The sequence below is a fragment of the Chionomys nivalis genome, chromosome 1 (genome assembly GCF_950005125.1).
Source record: "Chionomys nivalis chromosome 1, mChiNiv1.1, whole genome shotgun sequence".
Classification (NCBI taxonomy): domain Eukaryota; kingdom Metazoa; phylum Chordata; class Mammalia; order Rodentia; family Cricetidae; genus Chionomys; species Chionomys nivalis.
Window position 1 is genome coordinate 199,502,627 of NC_080086.1, and position 17,637 is coordinate 199,520,263.

The following is a 17,637-nucleotide window of genomic DNA, read 5'->3' on the forward strand; positions in this document are numbered from 1 at the left end:
TTAGTTAATTTTTATTATTCTTAGTTATAATGTCTTATTAGTAGAATACAGAAGGAAAAATTTTTCTTTTGTTAAAATTTTCTGTCAACTGAAAATGATAATCATTATTGGATTAATGTGAATCTGAAGAAAGAATGGTTATGGTCCATCATGGGTGCTACACATTTGTAACCCTAGCAACTGGAAAGCAGAGACAGGAATATTGCTACAAGTTCGAGCCAGGCTTGGTTATATACCAGCCAGGGCTCTATAGTGAGATCCTATCTCAAAAGAAAAAGAATTAAAAACTAGAAAAAAGCTTACTTTATCTTGGAAATATATTCTTTTATTTAAATTCTTGATTCATTTTATATACCAACCATATTTCCCTCTCCTACCCCTCTTCCCACTCCCTCCCAACCCACCTACCATCCATCCCTTCTCTTGTCTCCATTCAGAAGGGGTGAGTCCTCCCTTGGGGAGTCAACAAAGCCTAGCACGTTCAGTGGAGTCAGGACTAAGCCCTTCCCCCCTGCATTCCATCAAGGCTGAGCAAGGTATCCCACCTTAGGAAATAGGTTCTAAAAAGCCATCTCATACGCCAGGGATAGATCTTGGTTCCATTGCAGGGGACCCTCAAACCAAGCAATACAACTGTCACCCACATGCAGTTGGGTCCCATGCAGGCTCCACAGCTGTCTGTCTAGAGGTCGTGAGTTCAGCTGTCTTTCGATTTCCCTATCTTGCTCCCCCCGCTACCCGCTCATAGAATCCCTCCTCTCTCTCTTCAACTGGATTATTGCAGCTCGGCCTGGTGCTTGGTTGTGGATCACTGCAATTACTTCCTTCATTTACTGGACGAAGGCTCTATGATGAAAGAGTATTCACCAATCTGATTACAGGAGAAGACCAGTTCAGGCACCCTGGGGTCATCTTTGTGGATTCCTGGGAATTTCCTAGCACTAGGTTTCTCCCTAACCCATAATGGCTCCCTCCATGAAGATAACTCTTTCATTGCTCTCCCATTCCTTCCTCCCTCAACTTCACCATCCCATTGTTTCATGTTCTCATCCCTCATCCTACCATCTACCGTCCCCGTCCCCAGATTACTCAGGAGATCTCATCTAATTCCCTTTCCCAGGGAGATGCATGCGTCCCTCTTAGGGTCCACCTTGTTACCTAACTTCTCTGAAACTGTGGATTATAGGCTGGTTAGCCTTTATATCTAGCTTTATGTCTAGTATCCACTTATGAGTGAGTACATACCATGTTTGTCTTTCTGGGTCTGGGTTATTTCACTCAGAATGATTTTTTTTTTCTAGTTCCATCCATTTGCCTGTAAATTTCATGATGTCATTACTTTTTGTAACTGTACCACATTTTCTTTATCCATTCTTCAGTTGAAGGGCATCTAAGCTGTTTACAGGTTCTGGATATTATGAATAATGCTGCTATGAACATAGTTGAGCAAGTATTCTTGTGGTATAATTGAACATCCTTTGAGTATATGCCCAAGAGTTGGTATCGCTGGGTCTTGAGGTAGATTGATTCCCAATTTTCTGAGAAGTTGCAATATTGATTTTCAAAGTGGCTGTACAAGTTTGCACTCCCACCAGCGGTAGAATATTTTCCTTACTCCACATCCTCTTTAATATAAGCTGTTCTCAGTGTCTTTGATCTTATCCATTCTGACATGTGTATTCAGAGTCATTTTGATTTGCATTTCCCTGATGACTGAGGATGTTGATCAGTTCCTTAAATATCTTCTGGCCTTTTGAGATTCTTCTGTTGAGAATTCTCTGTTTAGATCTGTATCCCATTTTTAACTGAATTATTTGGTTTTTTGATTTCTAGTTTCTTAAGTTCTGAGATCAGCCCTCTGTCAGATGTGGAGTTGGTGAAGATCTTTTCCCATTCTGTAGGTTGTCATTTTATCTTATTTACTGTGTCCTTTGCCTTACAGAAGCTTCTCAGTTTGGGGAGTTTTCATTTATTAATTGTTGCTCTCAATGTTTGTGCTACTGGGGTTATATTTAGGAAGTGGTCTCTTGTGCCAGTGCGTTCAAGGCTGCTTCCCACTTTCTCTTATATCAGGTTCAGTGTAACTGGATTCGTGTTGAGGTCTTTGATTCACTTGGACTTGAGTTTTGTTCATGGGTCTATTTGCATTCTTGTACATGTTGACATCCAGTTATGTTTTAAAACATGTCATGAAGCTTCTAAAAAACTCCATCCTATTCCTTTGTTTTCAGCAAATTGAAGTTGAAAAGGTTTTCCTTATCATCATTATTATTGAATATTATATTGTTATTGTTGGCCCTTTCCTATTTGAATTCAGAAAACTAGATTCTCATTCTCATAGTCATGAAATTGTTGATAATTACATAACTGATTCAAACGTCATTTTTCTAATCTGATACAATTACCACTACCTAACTCATACTTTGTTGTGAAAACTGTATTAAATAGCTAAATAAGAAAAGTTTAAATGTCATACAAAACTCACGTTTGTGTAGTTATTCTTGTTGTTGTTGGAGCTGGTCTATCTCACACATTCTTTCCTGTCTTTTCCTGAAAGGGTATTTTTCTGAATGGAGTTCAGTGTTGTAGGATGAGTTCTTTGTCAAGGATTATACATTCTTGGGGCTGAGAGATGGCTCAGAGGTTAAGAGCACTGCCTGCTCTTCCAAAGGTCCTGAGTTCAATTCCCAGCAACCACATGGTGGCTTACAACCATCTGTAGTGAGATCTGGTGCCCTCTTCTGTCCTGCAGGCATACACTCAGACAGAATACTGTATACTTAATAAATAAAAAAAAAAAAAAAAAGGATTATACATTCTTTCAGACTTAACAATAGTTGTGATCAATTGAATGGTTTTATATATTCTCACATAAATACTCCAGGCCTTTCCTTTTTCCTCAGTACTGTTAATGCATTTTTAGTTGCTACTAAACAGTTTAATCCCTTCTCTTAGGGACATAAAGCACACTAAAGAATACACTAACACCATCCTAAGGGATTTCCAAGTTAATAGAGAAGAGAAGCACATAAAGGAAGATGAAACTGTGCAAAATGAGATAACTTTTTAAGAGAAACAGAAATAAAATGCTAAAATGTATTAGGAAGCTACAATGTATCTTAATTCAGAATAATAATAGAGTGTTAAACTCTGAACAAAATGGGGAGAAAGGAAAAAACATATTAAAAGTACTAAAAACCACAGTGTGAGGTGATATGACTAAGACAAGATAGAACACAAGTGCCAGTTCAGAGTATGGTGAAAGCATGGGGTTTGTGGAGGGGAAGAAAACAAACGCTGAAGGCAAATTACACCATATTTGATATGCCATTTTCCCCAAATGCACTACAGTGAAAACCAAATTCCCCTTTCCCTTCTTCCCTACTACGTTCTTCTTTCCAAACAGCCAGTCCTTTTCTGCCTTTGCTTCAATTCAGCCTTCAGCATGTCTTTGGTCTTGACTCAGTGTACCTGGCACCTGCTTGGTACTCGCCTGAGATCTTGTGTTACTTACTCCTTTTTCCCAAATCTAAAATTTTTTACTTTCTTCACCTTTTAAGTTCTGTCCTATTTAAAATCCAATTCAAAATCTTTTTTTTTTCCCAAAATACTTTTAAAAATATCCTTGGACTAGAGCTGTATCTTTTTTCTTTTCCAATAATTTTCAAAGAGTGTATACTATTTTGATAATTAAAAATTTGAAGTACCAGACATATGGCTCAATAGTTAAGAGGTTTCTGTCAGAGGAGCTGGGTTCCATTCACGATGCCCACATGGCTGACAGCCATCGGAAATTCTAGTTCCAGGAGGTCCAAAAAAGGCATTGCATGCAAATGATTCACAGACATATATGTAGGCAAAGTACCTGTACACATAAAACGGATTTTTTTGAGTTGATCTTTTTATTATTATTATTATTATTATTTTATTACTTAAAAAAACCAATCAAAATTCCCACTCCCTCCTCTCCTCCCACTCCCCTCTCACTCCTCCACACACCCTCCCACCCCACCCTCTCCAGTCCTAAGAGAGGGCAATGCACCTGCCCTGTGGAAAGTCCACGGCCCTCCCTACTACATCTAGGTTGAGCAAAGTATACATCCAAAGAGAATAGGATCCCAAGAAGCCAGTACATGCAATAGAAACAAGTCCCAGTGTCACTATCAGTGGCCCCTCAGTCTGCCCCACCTGTCAACAACCTTCAGAGAGACTTGTTTGTTCCCATGCTCATTCACTCCCAGTTCAGTTGGAGAGCTACCATTAGCTCAGGCAGACTATCTCTGGATGAACCCCTAATGGTCTTGAAGTCCTTGCTCATCTCTCACTCCTTCCACTCTTCAACTAGATCTTGGGAGCTCAGTCCAGTGCCCCGATGTGGGTCATTGTCTCTGTTCCCATCTGTTATTGGACAATGGTTCTATGGTGATATTTAAGATAATCATCAATCTAACTACGGGGTAAGGCCAGTTCAGACATCTCTATTGCTTAGGGTCTTAGCTGGGGTCATCTTTGTGAATTCCTGGCATTTTTCTAGAGCCAGGTTTTTTGCTAACCCAATAATGGCTCCCTCAATCAAGATATCTCTTTCCTTGCTCTCCTATCTGTCCTTCCTCCATCTTTACTATCCCATTCCCTCAAGTTCTCCTCAACCTCCCCTTCTCCCCTTCCTTCTACCCCCTGCCCCCCATGCTCCCAAATTTTTGTCTGTTTCCAATTTTCAGGTAGGTCTATATATGTTTTTTTTTTGAGTTCACCTTACTACTTAGTTTCTCTAGGATCATGAACTATAGGCTCAAAATCCTTTGTTTATGACTATTATCCACTTATGAATGAGTACATACCATATTTGTTTTTTGGGGGGTCTGGGTTACCTCACTCAGGATAGTGTTTTCTAATCCCATCCATTTGCATGCAAAATTCAAGATGTCTTTTTTTTTTAACTGCTGAGTAGTACTCTAATGTGTAGATGTGCCACACTTTCTTTATCCATTCTTCAGTTGAGGAGCATCTAGGTTGTTTCCAGGTTCTGGCTATGAACATAGTTGAACAAATGCTTTTGTAGTATCATTGGATATCAGGGTAATTGTAGCCTCATAAAAAGAGTTTGGTAATGTTAATTCTGTTTCTATTGTATGGAACAATTTGAGAAGTATTGGTATTAGTTCTTTTTTAAAAATCTTGTAGAATTCTGCACTGAAATCATCTTTTTGGTTGGACTTTTTTTGGTTGGGAGACTTTTGATGAATGTTTCTATTTCTTTACTAATTGTAAGTCTACTTAATTTCTTGATTTAATTTTGTTAAGTGGTTATTTATCCAGAAAATTGTTCATTTCCTTTACCTTTTCCAATTTTGTAGAGTCCAGGTTTTTTTTTTTTTTTTGGTTTTTCGAGACAGGGTTTCTCTGTGGTTTTGGAGCCTGTCCTGGAACTAGCTCTTGTAGACCAGGCTGGTCTCGAACTCACAGAGATCCGCCTGCCTCTGCCTCCCGAGTGCTGGGATTAAAGGCGTGCGCCACCACCGCCCTGCGTAGAGTCCAGGTTTTCAAAGTATGACCTGATTTTCTGGATTTCCTCTATCTCCCATTTCATTTCTGATTTTGTTAATTTGGATATTCTCTCTCTTTTGTTTAGCTTGGATAAAGGTTAGTCTCTTTTATTGATTTTTCTCAAAGAACCAACTCTTCTCATTGATTTTTTTGTATTGTTTTATTTGTTTCTTTCTGATGATTTTGGCTCTCAATTTGATTATTTCCTGTCTTCTAGTCTTCCTGGGTCAGTTTGCTTATTTTGGTTTTAGAGTTTTCAGGTGTTCTGTTAACTCACTATTGTGGGCTTTTTCCAGTTTCTTTATGTAGGCTTTTAGTGCGATGAGCTTTCCTCTTAAACTGATTTTATTGAGTCCCATAAATTTGGGTATGTTGTATGGGCATTTTCATTGAATTTTAGGAAGTCTTTAATTTCTTCCTTTATTTCTTCCTTGATCCATTGGTGATTCAGGTTAGGATTATTTAATTTCCATGTGTTTGTGGGCTTTCTGAAATTAGTGTTGCGGTTGAATTTTAACTTTAAGCAATGGTGATCTAATAAGATACTTTAGGTTATTCCAATTGTTTTGTATCTGTTGAGGTTTGCTTTGTTATCTAGAATGTGGTCAGTTTTTGAGAAGGTTCCATGAGGGTCTGAGAAGAAGGTATATTCTTTTATGTTTGTATGAAATGTTCTATGATGTCTGTTAAGTTTATTTGAATCATAATATCTGTTAGTTCCCTTGTTTCTCTGTTAAACTATCTGGCAAAGCTGTTCAGTAGTAAGAATGGGGTATTGAAGTCTTCCACTATTAGTGTGTGGATTTAAAGTATGATTTAAGCGTTAGTAGTGTTTCTTTTACATATGAGGGTGCTCTTGTATTTAGGACATGGATGTTCAGTATTGAGATTTCCTCTTCATGGATTTTTCCTGTGACTAATATGAAATGTCCTTCTTTGTCTCTTTTAATTGATTTTAGTTTGAAGTCTATTTTTGATAGATATTAACATAGCTAGACCATCTTATTTCTTAGGACCATTTGATTGGAAAATTTTTTCTCAACCATTTTCTCTGAGGTGATGTCTGTCTTTGAGGTTGAGGTATGTTTCTTAAATGCAGCAGAAGGATGGATTCTGTTTTCATATCCATTTTGTTAGCCTGTGTCTTATTATAGGTGAACCAAGTCTATTTTAAGAAATATTTATGGTCTATTTTAAGAAATATTTATGACCAGTGATTGTTATTTTAGTTTTTGTTGTTGATGATGGTTTGTGTGCATTTCCCCCTTCTTTGGGATATATTGCATCAATTGTCTGTTTTTGCAGATGTAGCTAACTTCCTTGGGTTGGAGTTTTCCTTCTAGTACTTTGTTTAGGACTGGGTTTGTGACTAGGTATTGGTTAAATCTGGTTATGTCATGAAATATCTTGTTTTGTCCAGCTACGGCGATTGAAAGTTTTGCTAGGTATAATAGTCTGGGCTGGCATCTGTGGTCTCTTAATGTCTGCATAACTCTTGACCAGGACCTTCTGGCTTTCATTGTTTCCATTGACAAGTCAGGTGTAATTCTGATAGGTCTGCCTTTATCTGTTACTTGGCCTTTTTGGTTTGCAGCTCTTAATATTCTTTCTTCTGTATGTTTAGTGTTTTGATTATTATTTGACAAGGGGACTTTTTTTTTCTTGGTCCAGTCTATTTGGTGTTCTGTAAGCTTCTTGTATCTTGATATGCATATCTTTCTTTAGGTTGGGAAATTTACTTCTATCATTTTTGTGGAATATAATTTCTGTGCTTTTGAGTTGAACTTCTCCTTTTATCTCTATTATTCTTGGGTTTGGACTTTTCATGGTGTCCCATATATCCTGGATATTTTGGGTTAAGCTTGTTTTAGATTTAATGTTTTCTTTGACTGGTGAGTCTATTTCCTCTATCTTATCTTCAGCACTTGAGATTTTTGTGTTCCATCTCTTGTATATCTGCTGCTTATGTTGCACTTGTGCTTCCTGATCATTTTACTATATTTTCTGTTCCCAGAGTTCCCTCGGTTTGTGTTTTCTTTGTTATCTCTATTTCGTGTTTCTAGCCTTTAATTATTTCTTTCAACTGTTTGGTTGCTTTTTCTTGGTTTTCTTTAAGGGATTTGTTTATTTCTTCTGTTTTTTGTTTGTTTGTTTGTTTGTAGAGTGATTACAGTTTTTTTGAGAAAATTTTTTATTTTTTCTTTAAGGGCCTCATACATGCTCCTAAAGTTATCTTTTAGGTCATTTACTTCTGCTACATCTGTACTGTGGTGTTCATCCTGCTTTTTTGTAGCCACTAGTTTATATTGGTTTCGTGTTCATCTTTGTGGTGTTGAGTGTGTTTTTACCTTGTCTACTCATCTTTTCCTCTGATTGATGTAGTTGGGGTCTAGTCTCTGGTGATTGTTCTTTCAGGTTTCAGTGGATCCAAGGCTCAGATGGTTGTTCCTGGTGGTGGAGTCAGGGCCATGGTTTCAGTCACTTGACATTCCTGGAAGTCGCTTGGCTCTCCCAGTAACCACTCTACAATCCTGGAGGTTGTTCGGGCCTGTGCCCAAGAAGGTCACTTGCTTGGGCCTGCTCCTGCTGAGGTTGCTGGCTTGGGTCTCCTCTTGTGGAGGTCACTGGCTCAGTCCTGCTCTGGTTGAGGTCGTTGGCTCAGGTCTACTCCTGTGGATGCTCCTAGCTTGGGCCTGCTCCTGCAGAGGTCGCTGGCTCTGGCCAGGCCCCACAAAGGTCGCTGGCTCAGGCCTGCTCCCACAGAAGTAGCTGGCCTTGGCCTGGTCCTGTCAAGGTCGCTTGATTGGTCCTGCTTTGTGGAGGTTGCTGGCTCAGGCCTGGTCCCTTGGAGATTGCTCCCTTGTACCTACTCTGACCAAGGGCACTGGCTCAGGCCTGCTGTGGCAGAGGTTGTTGGCCCTGGCCTGGCTCTATGGAGGTTACTGGCTTGGGCCTGCTTCTGCGGGTGTTTTTGTTTCAGGCCTGGTCCTGCAGAGGTCCTGTACTTTTTTTTTTTTTTTTTTTGAGTCTGTCCTGGAACTTTTTCTGTAGACCAGGCTGGCCTCAAACTACAGAGATCTGCCTGCCTCTCCCTCCTGAGTGCTGGGGTTAAAGATGTGCGCCACCACCACCTGGCTAACTTTTGTACTTTATGGGATAATTATGCCATCTTTTTCCTCTTGTTTTGAGAATATATTTCTCTTATTTGGTCAGAAATTGAAATAATTAAATTGAATCACAGTAATACATAAAAATATTCCTAAGCATTCTAGATACTTTGGTATCTTAATACTTTATTTGTTTGTTCTCTAGATTTCCCTCACATATCTTGTAAAATTTGAATTTTGAAGCATTTCAGATGGAGTTTTTTATGTATTTTTTATTATTTTTATAGGTATGGGAAAATTGAGGCCACTCGCATATTACTAGAGAAGGGAAAGTGCAATCCAAACCTTTTAAATGGCCAGCTCAGCTCACCTCTTCACTTTGCTGCTGGAGGGGGACATGCAGAAATAGTGCAGATCCTCCTAACCCACCCAGACATTGACAGAGTAAGTTATTTTCTGTTTTTATATTTTAATGCTCAGCAACTAACAAGTAGTAATACAAAAGCATTTTATTGTATACTAATCAGGTCAACTAAAAACAAATTTTACTTTATAGAGTATAATGTATATGTTAACTGTGATTAACGTAAGTTTTGAATTATTATGATAAAGTATACTTCACATGAAATGTATTATTTTAACAACATAAATGCAAAGTCTATAACATTCAGTACATTTGTGTTGTTATGTAGTCATTACATACATCTCTACAAAATAGATAAAGTTTATTCTATGTCTTATTTCCCCCAAATGTCTTAAAGAAAACCATTTACCCATTTTCTAGAATTGTGGAAACCTTTCTTAAATCTATAACTGAACTTTTACAAAACATAATCCTACTAATGCTTTGAATTTTGTAGCTTTTCTATTTTTTGTAGTATATACTAAGTATGGTTAATATTTACTTAATCTTTAACCAGAGTATTTGTATAATGTTTTAATTGAATAACATTCCTTCAGAACAACATGTATTTGTAATATCTTTTTGTCCATTGCTTCCTCCATTCTAGCACATAACAGATCAACAAGGAAGATCCCCATTAAATATTTGTGAGGAAAACAAACAAAATAACTGGGAAGAAGCTGCAAAATTACTGAAAGAAGCCATAAACAAACCTGTAAGAATTGTCTGAACAGCCAGAGGCAGATGTCGTATTTAAATTACCATTCGCTGTTGTTTGTTTCACTCTTCACTCTCTGGGGGCCACCATCCAGGTCCCAGATAAATACACACATGGTCTTCTTCTTATCGATGCCCGGCCTTAGCTCAGCTTGTTTTTAACTAGCTTTTCTTAAAAGTTATGCTGTCTAACTTTTGCCTCTGGGCTTTTACCTTTCTCTATTTCTGTATAATGTTTCTTTTACTCTTACTCCATGACTTGCTGGGTAGCTGGGTTACTGGCCCATGGTGTTTTCCTCTCCTTGTTCTATTGTGCTCCTTCTTTTCCCTCCAGATTTCTCTACCTAGTTATACTCTCTGCCTGCCAACCCCTCCTATCCTTTTTCATGCCTTGCTATTGGCCATTCAGGTGTTTTAGACAGGCAAAGAATCACAACTCCACAGAGTTAAACAAATGCAACATAAAAGAATGCAACACATCTTTGCATCAAATTATGTGTGATTTTATTTAACATGTTTATTGTAAGTAGTTCTGCTCATTGGTGTGTTTTACCCCAGCAACATTTGTGTAACAGCAGCATTATGTACCATTCATTAATAATCTTCAGCAAGTTAAGTATATAAAATCTCATTTTCTTCTCCACAAAGGTGAAATAGATGATTTCCTAGTTTTGTGAATATGTGTGTGCATGCATGTATACATGTGTGTAGTTGTTTGTGCTCTAGAGACCAGAGGATAATGTTAGGAGTCTTTCTTTACCACTTCTCCACTTGTTTTCTTTTTTTTGTTTTTTGGTTTTTTTTTGATACAGGGTCTCTAACTAAAACTAAAGCCAACCATTTTGTCTAACTTCCAGAACCCTCCTCTCTTCCCTCCTCTATCCCACCAACTCTGGGATTATAGATACAAACAGCCATTCCCAGTTTTTATGTAGATCTTCTTGCTTTCACAGCAAGTGCTATTATTCACTGAGCCATATTCTTAGCCCTTTCCTGCTTTTTTTTTTTTTTTTAATTAAGCTAGCTCAATAGAGACCTACTTATGTTTTCCTTCTCTATCATTCAGTTTCTAATGATACAGTCAGATAACATTTTCTGGCCTAACTTTTATATTGTGAATGTGATCAAATGAATCAGATACTTTTAATCCAAAATGTATTGGCCTGTAAGTTATTTGGGAGATAAGCTGCCTCCTTTAACAGTACAAATCTATCGATAATGCTACTGCTATTTGGGGGTTTTGTGAACTTGAGGAGGGAAATTAACTCAAAATCCAATATTCCATGACTTTCAAAGTCTTCCATCATGAACTTCTCTTAGCATAAGTTATTGTTAATACACGTTTCCTCAGTCCATTTTGTGACCTACTTCTCATGAGGTTCTTAGATTTCATTCCAAGTTTATATTTCCTGTGGCATTACATTGTATATTCAATACTCTATAAACTATATTTTACAAAAGACAGTAATAAAGATTTTCCTTGATTTGATCATGGAACATTCAGAAGAAAATTTAGACTGTAATAGAAGTAATAGTTTTTTAAATATTGTCAGCCTGTTCTTGTTTGAAGTAAGTTTTTGATAGTTCCCACATTAGACATCTATATTATGAAGGATATGAAGTTGGGCATAAAGTATCTTAATGCATTGTGATACATAATTATTATTAATGTGTATGTGAGTGTGTCTGCATGTGTTTGTGAGTGTCGACAGGGACCAGAAGACCAAGGCAGGTGCAGGATCCAAACTCCAGTCCTCTGCCGGAATAGCAAGTGCTCTTGACTGCTGAGCCATCTCTTCAGCCTCATGATTTGTAATTTTCAAGTAGCTTAGATGACTTTTCTTTTTTTCCAGTATGAAAAAGTTCGAATTTACAGAATGGATGGATCCTACCGTTCTGTTGAACTAAAGCATGGCAATAATACCACAGCGCAGCAGATAATGGAAGGAATGCGACTCTCTCAAGAAACTCAGCAGTGTTTCACTATTTGGATCTGTTCAGAAAACCTTAGTAAGGAAACTTGGGATGGAGAAGTATTTACTGTTTAAACCTCATTGTTCCTTTTTGGAAGTGGGCTAGTTGTAGCACAATTAATAAAACCAAAAGACAGAAATTGGGTTCATCCTGAAGGTCAGAAAAACAAAACATCCAGCTACTGGCTCTTACCTCTTCCTCAGTCTGAAATGGTGATCCTGCCTCAAGGAATCTCAGAATGAGACTGTCTGGGAGCTGTCTCTTCCTGTCTTATATTCCCCTCTAGGGCTGGGATTAGAGGTGTGTGTCACCACTGCCTGGCCTGTAAGGCTGACCAGGGTGGCTGTTTTACTCTCTCATCTTCAGGCAAGCTTATTTATTAAAATAGAAATGAAATATCTCTACAACTAGTAAACTTGAGTATAGCATTATTATTATTAAACTGCTGAAATGGGCAGGATTCCCTCCCCTGTGTTTAGTCAAGCATTTAAAAGTTTACTACTGTGATAACCGAGTTAGTTAGAATGCTATGAACTGTAGAATTCATACAAATTTGCCTTTATTTTCAGTGTTTCTCTCAAAGTGATTGAAATATTTCTTTATGTTTTCTGTCAAACCTTTTTATTTAAAATCACCTTAATGTCAATGTATATTTATCCTTCCAAATTTACTATAAATACTTAAAGAATTTAATTAAATGGATGGTGGTTATCTATGTTTAGCACCAAATCATACTGATTATTCTTAATTCAGTAAGCTATAATGGAATTAAGAATTTAATATACATTAATATATTTCATTTATGTTAACATATTTCATTTATGCAAAATTATCTGCATTTTTTTCCATTCTTATTTGTCAAGCCAGGACTTCCAAATACTAAGAATCAAATACTATACTACTGATTCACATCCCAAACACAAGAAATATTCTTTATTTTTATTTCGTTTTTGGAGATAGGATTTCATGTAATTCAGGCTGGTCACACTTGCTATTTAACTGAGGATAACTTTGAACTTGTGGTCTTCTCCTACCCCCAAGTGCTGGGATGATAGTCTTGTGCCATTATACCTCTCTCCCATTCTTTTTGGAGGGGTACTCAGCCTAGATATAGCTGGGAGGGCCTTGGTCCTGCTTCAGAGGGAAGTTTCAGACTTTGTTCACTCCACTTGGGAAGCCTCAGCTTCTCTGAGGAGTGAATGGGGGGCTGGGGCGGGGTGAAGGTGGGGGAGTGGGAGAAGAGGAGGGAGAAGGAACTGGGAGAGGTATGTAAAATGAGAAAAGATTGTCTTTAAAAAAATAAATTTAATTAGAAATTATGTTCTTAAAAGCAGGCAATAATCCACAATTGGCTAGTAATAATTATTAAATAATCCACAATTGGCTAGTAATAATTATTAAACACTGATTTAAATTTAGGTCTATAAACAGTCTACTACTTAGGCACATATAGTTTAATGGAAGGTTTCTATGCATTGATATAATGGATTTGTTTTTACAGTGTCATTTATAAAAGAAAAGCTCTTTTTCAGGCCTTCAGTTCAAGCCTTATCATAAACCCTTGCAACAAGTTCGTGACTGGCCAGAAATACTTACTGAGTTGACTAATTTGGATCCACAAAGAGAAACACCACAGCTTTTTCTAAGAAGAGATGTGGGACTTCCTTTAGAAGTTGAGAAAAAGGTTTGCTTAGAAATCTTTAGTTATCTGAATACACAGATTCTATAGACCCCATTGCAGGCCGTAGAGGTGGAGACTGTGCTGTCCCTGAACTGGGAGTGCTTCCTTCTTCTAATCTTTGTGCACATCATAAGTGGGAGTTTCCGTTGGTCTGTATACAAACTTGGTGTTTTTCATTATTTTTGTTTTTTCTTTTATTTCCATTATCTTAACAAATAAATTTTTTTCCTTGTAAAATATGGAAATTAGCAACTAAAGAGATAGTTTATACAGAAATTAACTTTTTAAGGCTGGGAATCAGTTTTGTGAATTTCAAAGACGATGTAGGAAATAACAGGATGGAAAAAAAAAAATCCCTACAAAGCCCTGGGTAAAGAATAGAATTTTTGCAAAATGGATTTAAGAATGTTATCCTAAGCAGTAAGAAAGCAACCATTCTTGACAAAGAACAGAATTTAAACTTGATCAGTCTTTTCCAAGCAAGTTTGTTTGAATTGAAGTACTGTAGATTTAGAGAAAATGAGATGTCAAGACAATAAATTGGCAAAGAAGAAACTTAAGAGAGAAATTATAACCAACTAGGTATATTAGCCTACTAGTATCTATAAAAACTTAAAAATAACTGCTAGGTCACATAATATTGTTAAAGAAAAATAAATTCAATTTATTATTATTAATAAATCCATAACTATTTGTATAAAAAGAATATTAACAGACAAGGTTGAGCACGTGTCAGTTTTGTCCAAACTTCCTAAGCATTTTTAGTTATATTATCTTGATATTATAAAGTCAAAGTATTGATCTATAAAGCAAAAGTAAATTTGATCCTCTCAGATGAATATACTCTGAATTAGATAAAAATGTTTATGAAATACAACAAACATTGATAGTGAACATGTGTTAGAATTATATTAATTGAATGAATTGGTGGTGGGGATGGTTATCTCAATGATGCAGAAAAGACATTTGTAAAACGCAGTGCCATTTCAGGAGACTGGAACTTTGATCCTAAGATCAGGAACAAGATAGAATGTGCGCGTTCACCACTGCAATGCAGCACTAGTGTGGAAACTCTACACATCATAGTTAGAAAAGAAAATGAAATAGATTTCCAGACTAGAAAGGAAAAAGAAAAACTGCTTATTTGCAAGTGATATGATCTTTTTTTTTTCAGAATTTCGTTACTTTTTATTATACACCAACTAGTTTATATTTTAGTTTTTTACAAAGAAAATGCTAAGAAAATTATAATCACATATCAATGGTATTAAAATCATAATTCCAGATTTCTTTACATGTAAGATGGAATGATCCAGCAGCTATGTCCACTGTCACAGACTTTAGTTCCGTTCAATTGGTATGGCACATCCTGCAAAATTAACTAGTCACACACAAAAAAAGTCTCAAATACAGTAAAAATGTACACACAATAAAGGTAATTTACAGTTACAAATAAGGAATGTACGTTATCTTGGCTGTGCTTCAGAAATCTAGGGTCAATAGCCTTAGTCAAGGCACAGAGGAGGAGTGATATGATCTTATGTATAGGAAATCCTTAATAATCCACAGGATAACTACCCAAACTAGTTAGTAAATTATTTTCGAAAAGTTACAGAGTACAAACTCAACACACAAAAATTACTTATATTTCTGTATACCAACAAACATAAAAACATTCAGAGCTGCAGAGAAAGTAGCTCTGAGTTCAGTCCCCAGTACCCATACAATAAGCTAGGCATGGAGGAACTTACTTATGATCCCAACTCTGGGGAGGAGAAACATGGATCCCTAGGACTTGCTGGCCAGCCAAGCCAGCCTAATAAGGAAGCCAAGGTCTTAGTGAAATACCGTCACAAAAATCAAGGTTGACACATTTACACGAACACACACACATGATGATGATGATGATGATGATGAATTTAATAGATTCTTTAATTGAATAACTCAAAAAATTGAAATACACAGAAATAATTCTAACACAGTCCAAGATTCTTACGTAAAAAATATGTGCTGGCAAAATGGCACTGTGAGTATAGGTGCTTGCTGCTAAGCCTGATATCTTGAGTTCAGTCTCCAGAAGCCATGCTGTGGTAGGTGAAATTTGACTTCTATATATTGTCCACATACACACATAATAAATAAATAAATATGAAGAAAAGGTTTCAATGAAAATACAAAACTGCTGAAAAAATAGTAAGACCTAAATAACTACAAAGGTATCCATCCCATGTTCAATGACAAAGATATTTTATGTTTAGCTGACAGCAAATTGACCAACATATTTGGTGATGTAAAGGAAAGTATGTCTATTCAAATAGTACAATCATGAAGAAAGAATAAAGTTTGGGGTATTCACACTTCAAAACATGCTACAAAGCTGTAGTAACCAAAACACTGTGAAATTAACATAAATTTGAACGTATATACACCAGAAGATTAGAAATGGAAGTCCAGAAACAGACTTATTGACAAGCATGACAAATCCATGTGATGGAGAGAGTGGCTTCTAAGGTGGCACTGGGATAGCATAGCTGTGTACACTTAAAAGTACTTAGAAAATTGCTTGGAAAATTTTAACAGTTTTTTTTTTTTAATCTATGTATGTGCTTGGGAAATGAACCCATGTGAAAGAGAGGCGCAGTAGTGCATATCTGTAATCTCAGCCCTCCCATGATGTGATGGATGACAGGGAGAGACAGATAATCCCTGAGCGTTCACAGGTCAGACACCCTGGTGTATGCACTGGCAAACAACTAGAGACCCTGTGTCAAACAAGGTAGAAAACAGAGACCAACTCTTCAAGTTCGTGTCTGCACTCATGAACATAGACACACAGAATGTGGGGCAGGACTATGTGTGCATTGACATTTGATGAAGTAATTCTACTTGTAGGTATATACTTGAAAGGGCTGAAAACAGGAACTGGGACAATTAACTGATATCGTTTAGTGCGTGTTATTCATAATTTAAAAGTTGGAAGCAACCTAAATGTTGAGTAATGAGGGAGACAAGAAAATGCAATAAATATATACATAATATGCAATGATTAAAAGAAATTAATTTGCAATATATGATACACGAGTGAGCCTTGAAAACATTCTAAATTAATAAGCAAGACCAAAGGATAAATGCTATATTATTACATTTATGTTAATTAAAGCATGTAAATTTATAAAACCAGAAAACACATTAGAAACCACTAAAGTCCTTATGTTGGGGCTATCAGGAGGTTTCTTTTGTTGTGTTTTATTTGATTGGGTTCTGGGGATTGGACCTGACTTCTTTTGCCAGCTAAATATTAGCACCTTTGATGAACTACATCCAGCTCAGACATTCAGTTTTTCAGAGGTTCTGTTCGAGTAGTGTAAAGTCCTTGGCAATAGTGATGAGGGCATACCACAATACTGAGAATATAATTAATGGCATTAGATTTTATACTTACAAATGATTAAAATAGCAAGTTTTATGGTATATATATTACCGCAATTTTAAAAAGGTATTAGATTTTTAAAAACTGTAAGTAAAGCTGGGCAGTAGTAGTGCACACCTTTATTCCCAATACTCAGAAGGCAGAAGCAGGTGGAGCTCTGTGAGTTTGAGGTCAACCTGGTCTACAAAGCAAGTTCCAGGACAGGCTCCAAAACTACACAGAGAAACCCTGTCTCAGAAAACAAAAAACACCAAACAAAAAAGCTAAGTAATCTAAGTATACTAAGTCTATCTTCTTGACTCATGATATTTTAAAAAGTCATCTGGGAGAGAAAAGGAGGAATAAAAATCATAGATATTAAATTTTGTGGTTAGAAAAGTAGATTCATAAAAGGAAACAAGGTTTTACCAAATTCTTAAGTCAGATTGTCACATAATGCAGTATCTTTGTCCTTTCATTCATATAATTGAGAAGTTTCTAGCTGCACTCTGAAAAACGGGAGAATTGCATTGATTGGTTGGCATCATAATTTTAGGATGAAACAGCCTGATTTTATTAGACGATTGTAGTCATTGATTAAAACTCATTTAATACACTACTGAAAATTCTGTGTTACTGTCTACTCAAACCCTTCAGATCTCCTAGGTTGTTAGTGTGAGAACACTCATTCAGCCTTTCCCCCAACATCTTAATTGAAGAAATTAAAAAACGAAGGGTAAATTATAAAAATATTATAATTAACACTGTGGTTTATTTGTTGGATCTTCTGATAGCTAGC

The 17,637-nt window shown here is 36.6% G+C and overlaps 1 protein-coding gene across 2 annotated transcripts in view; it reads left to right on the plus strand.

The window, feature by feature from the left end:
- The window catches only part of Krit1 (KRIT1 ankyrin repeat containing), a 42,509-nt gene that overhangs the window by 12,427 nt on the left and 12,445 nt on the right, over positions 1 to 17,637 (plus strand). For both annotated transcript variants that reach the window (XM_057765652.1, XM_057765644.1), the window contains exons 9-12: positions 8,942 to 9,098; positions 9,665 to 9,772; positions 11,628 to 11,784; positions 13,281 to 13,432. In XM_057765652.1, the coding sequence (XP_057621635.1) occupies positions 8,942 to 9,098; positions 9,665 to 9,772; positions 11,628 to 11,784; positions 13,281 to 13,432 (574 nt within the window). The remainder of the gene's footprint in view (positions 1 to 8,941; positions 9,099 to 9,664; positions 9,773 to 11,627; positions 11,785 to 13,280; positions 13,433 to 17,637) is intronic.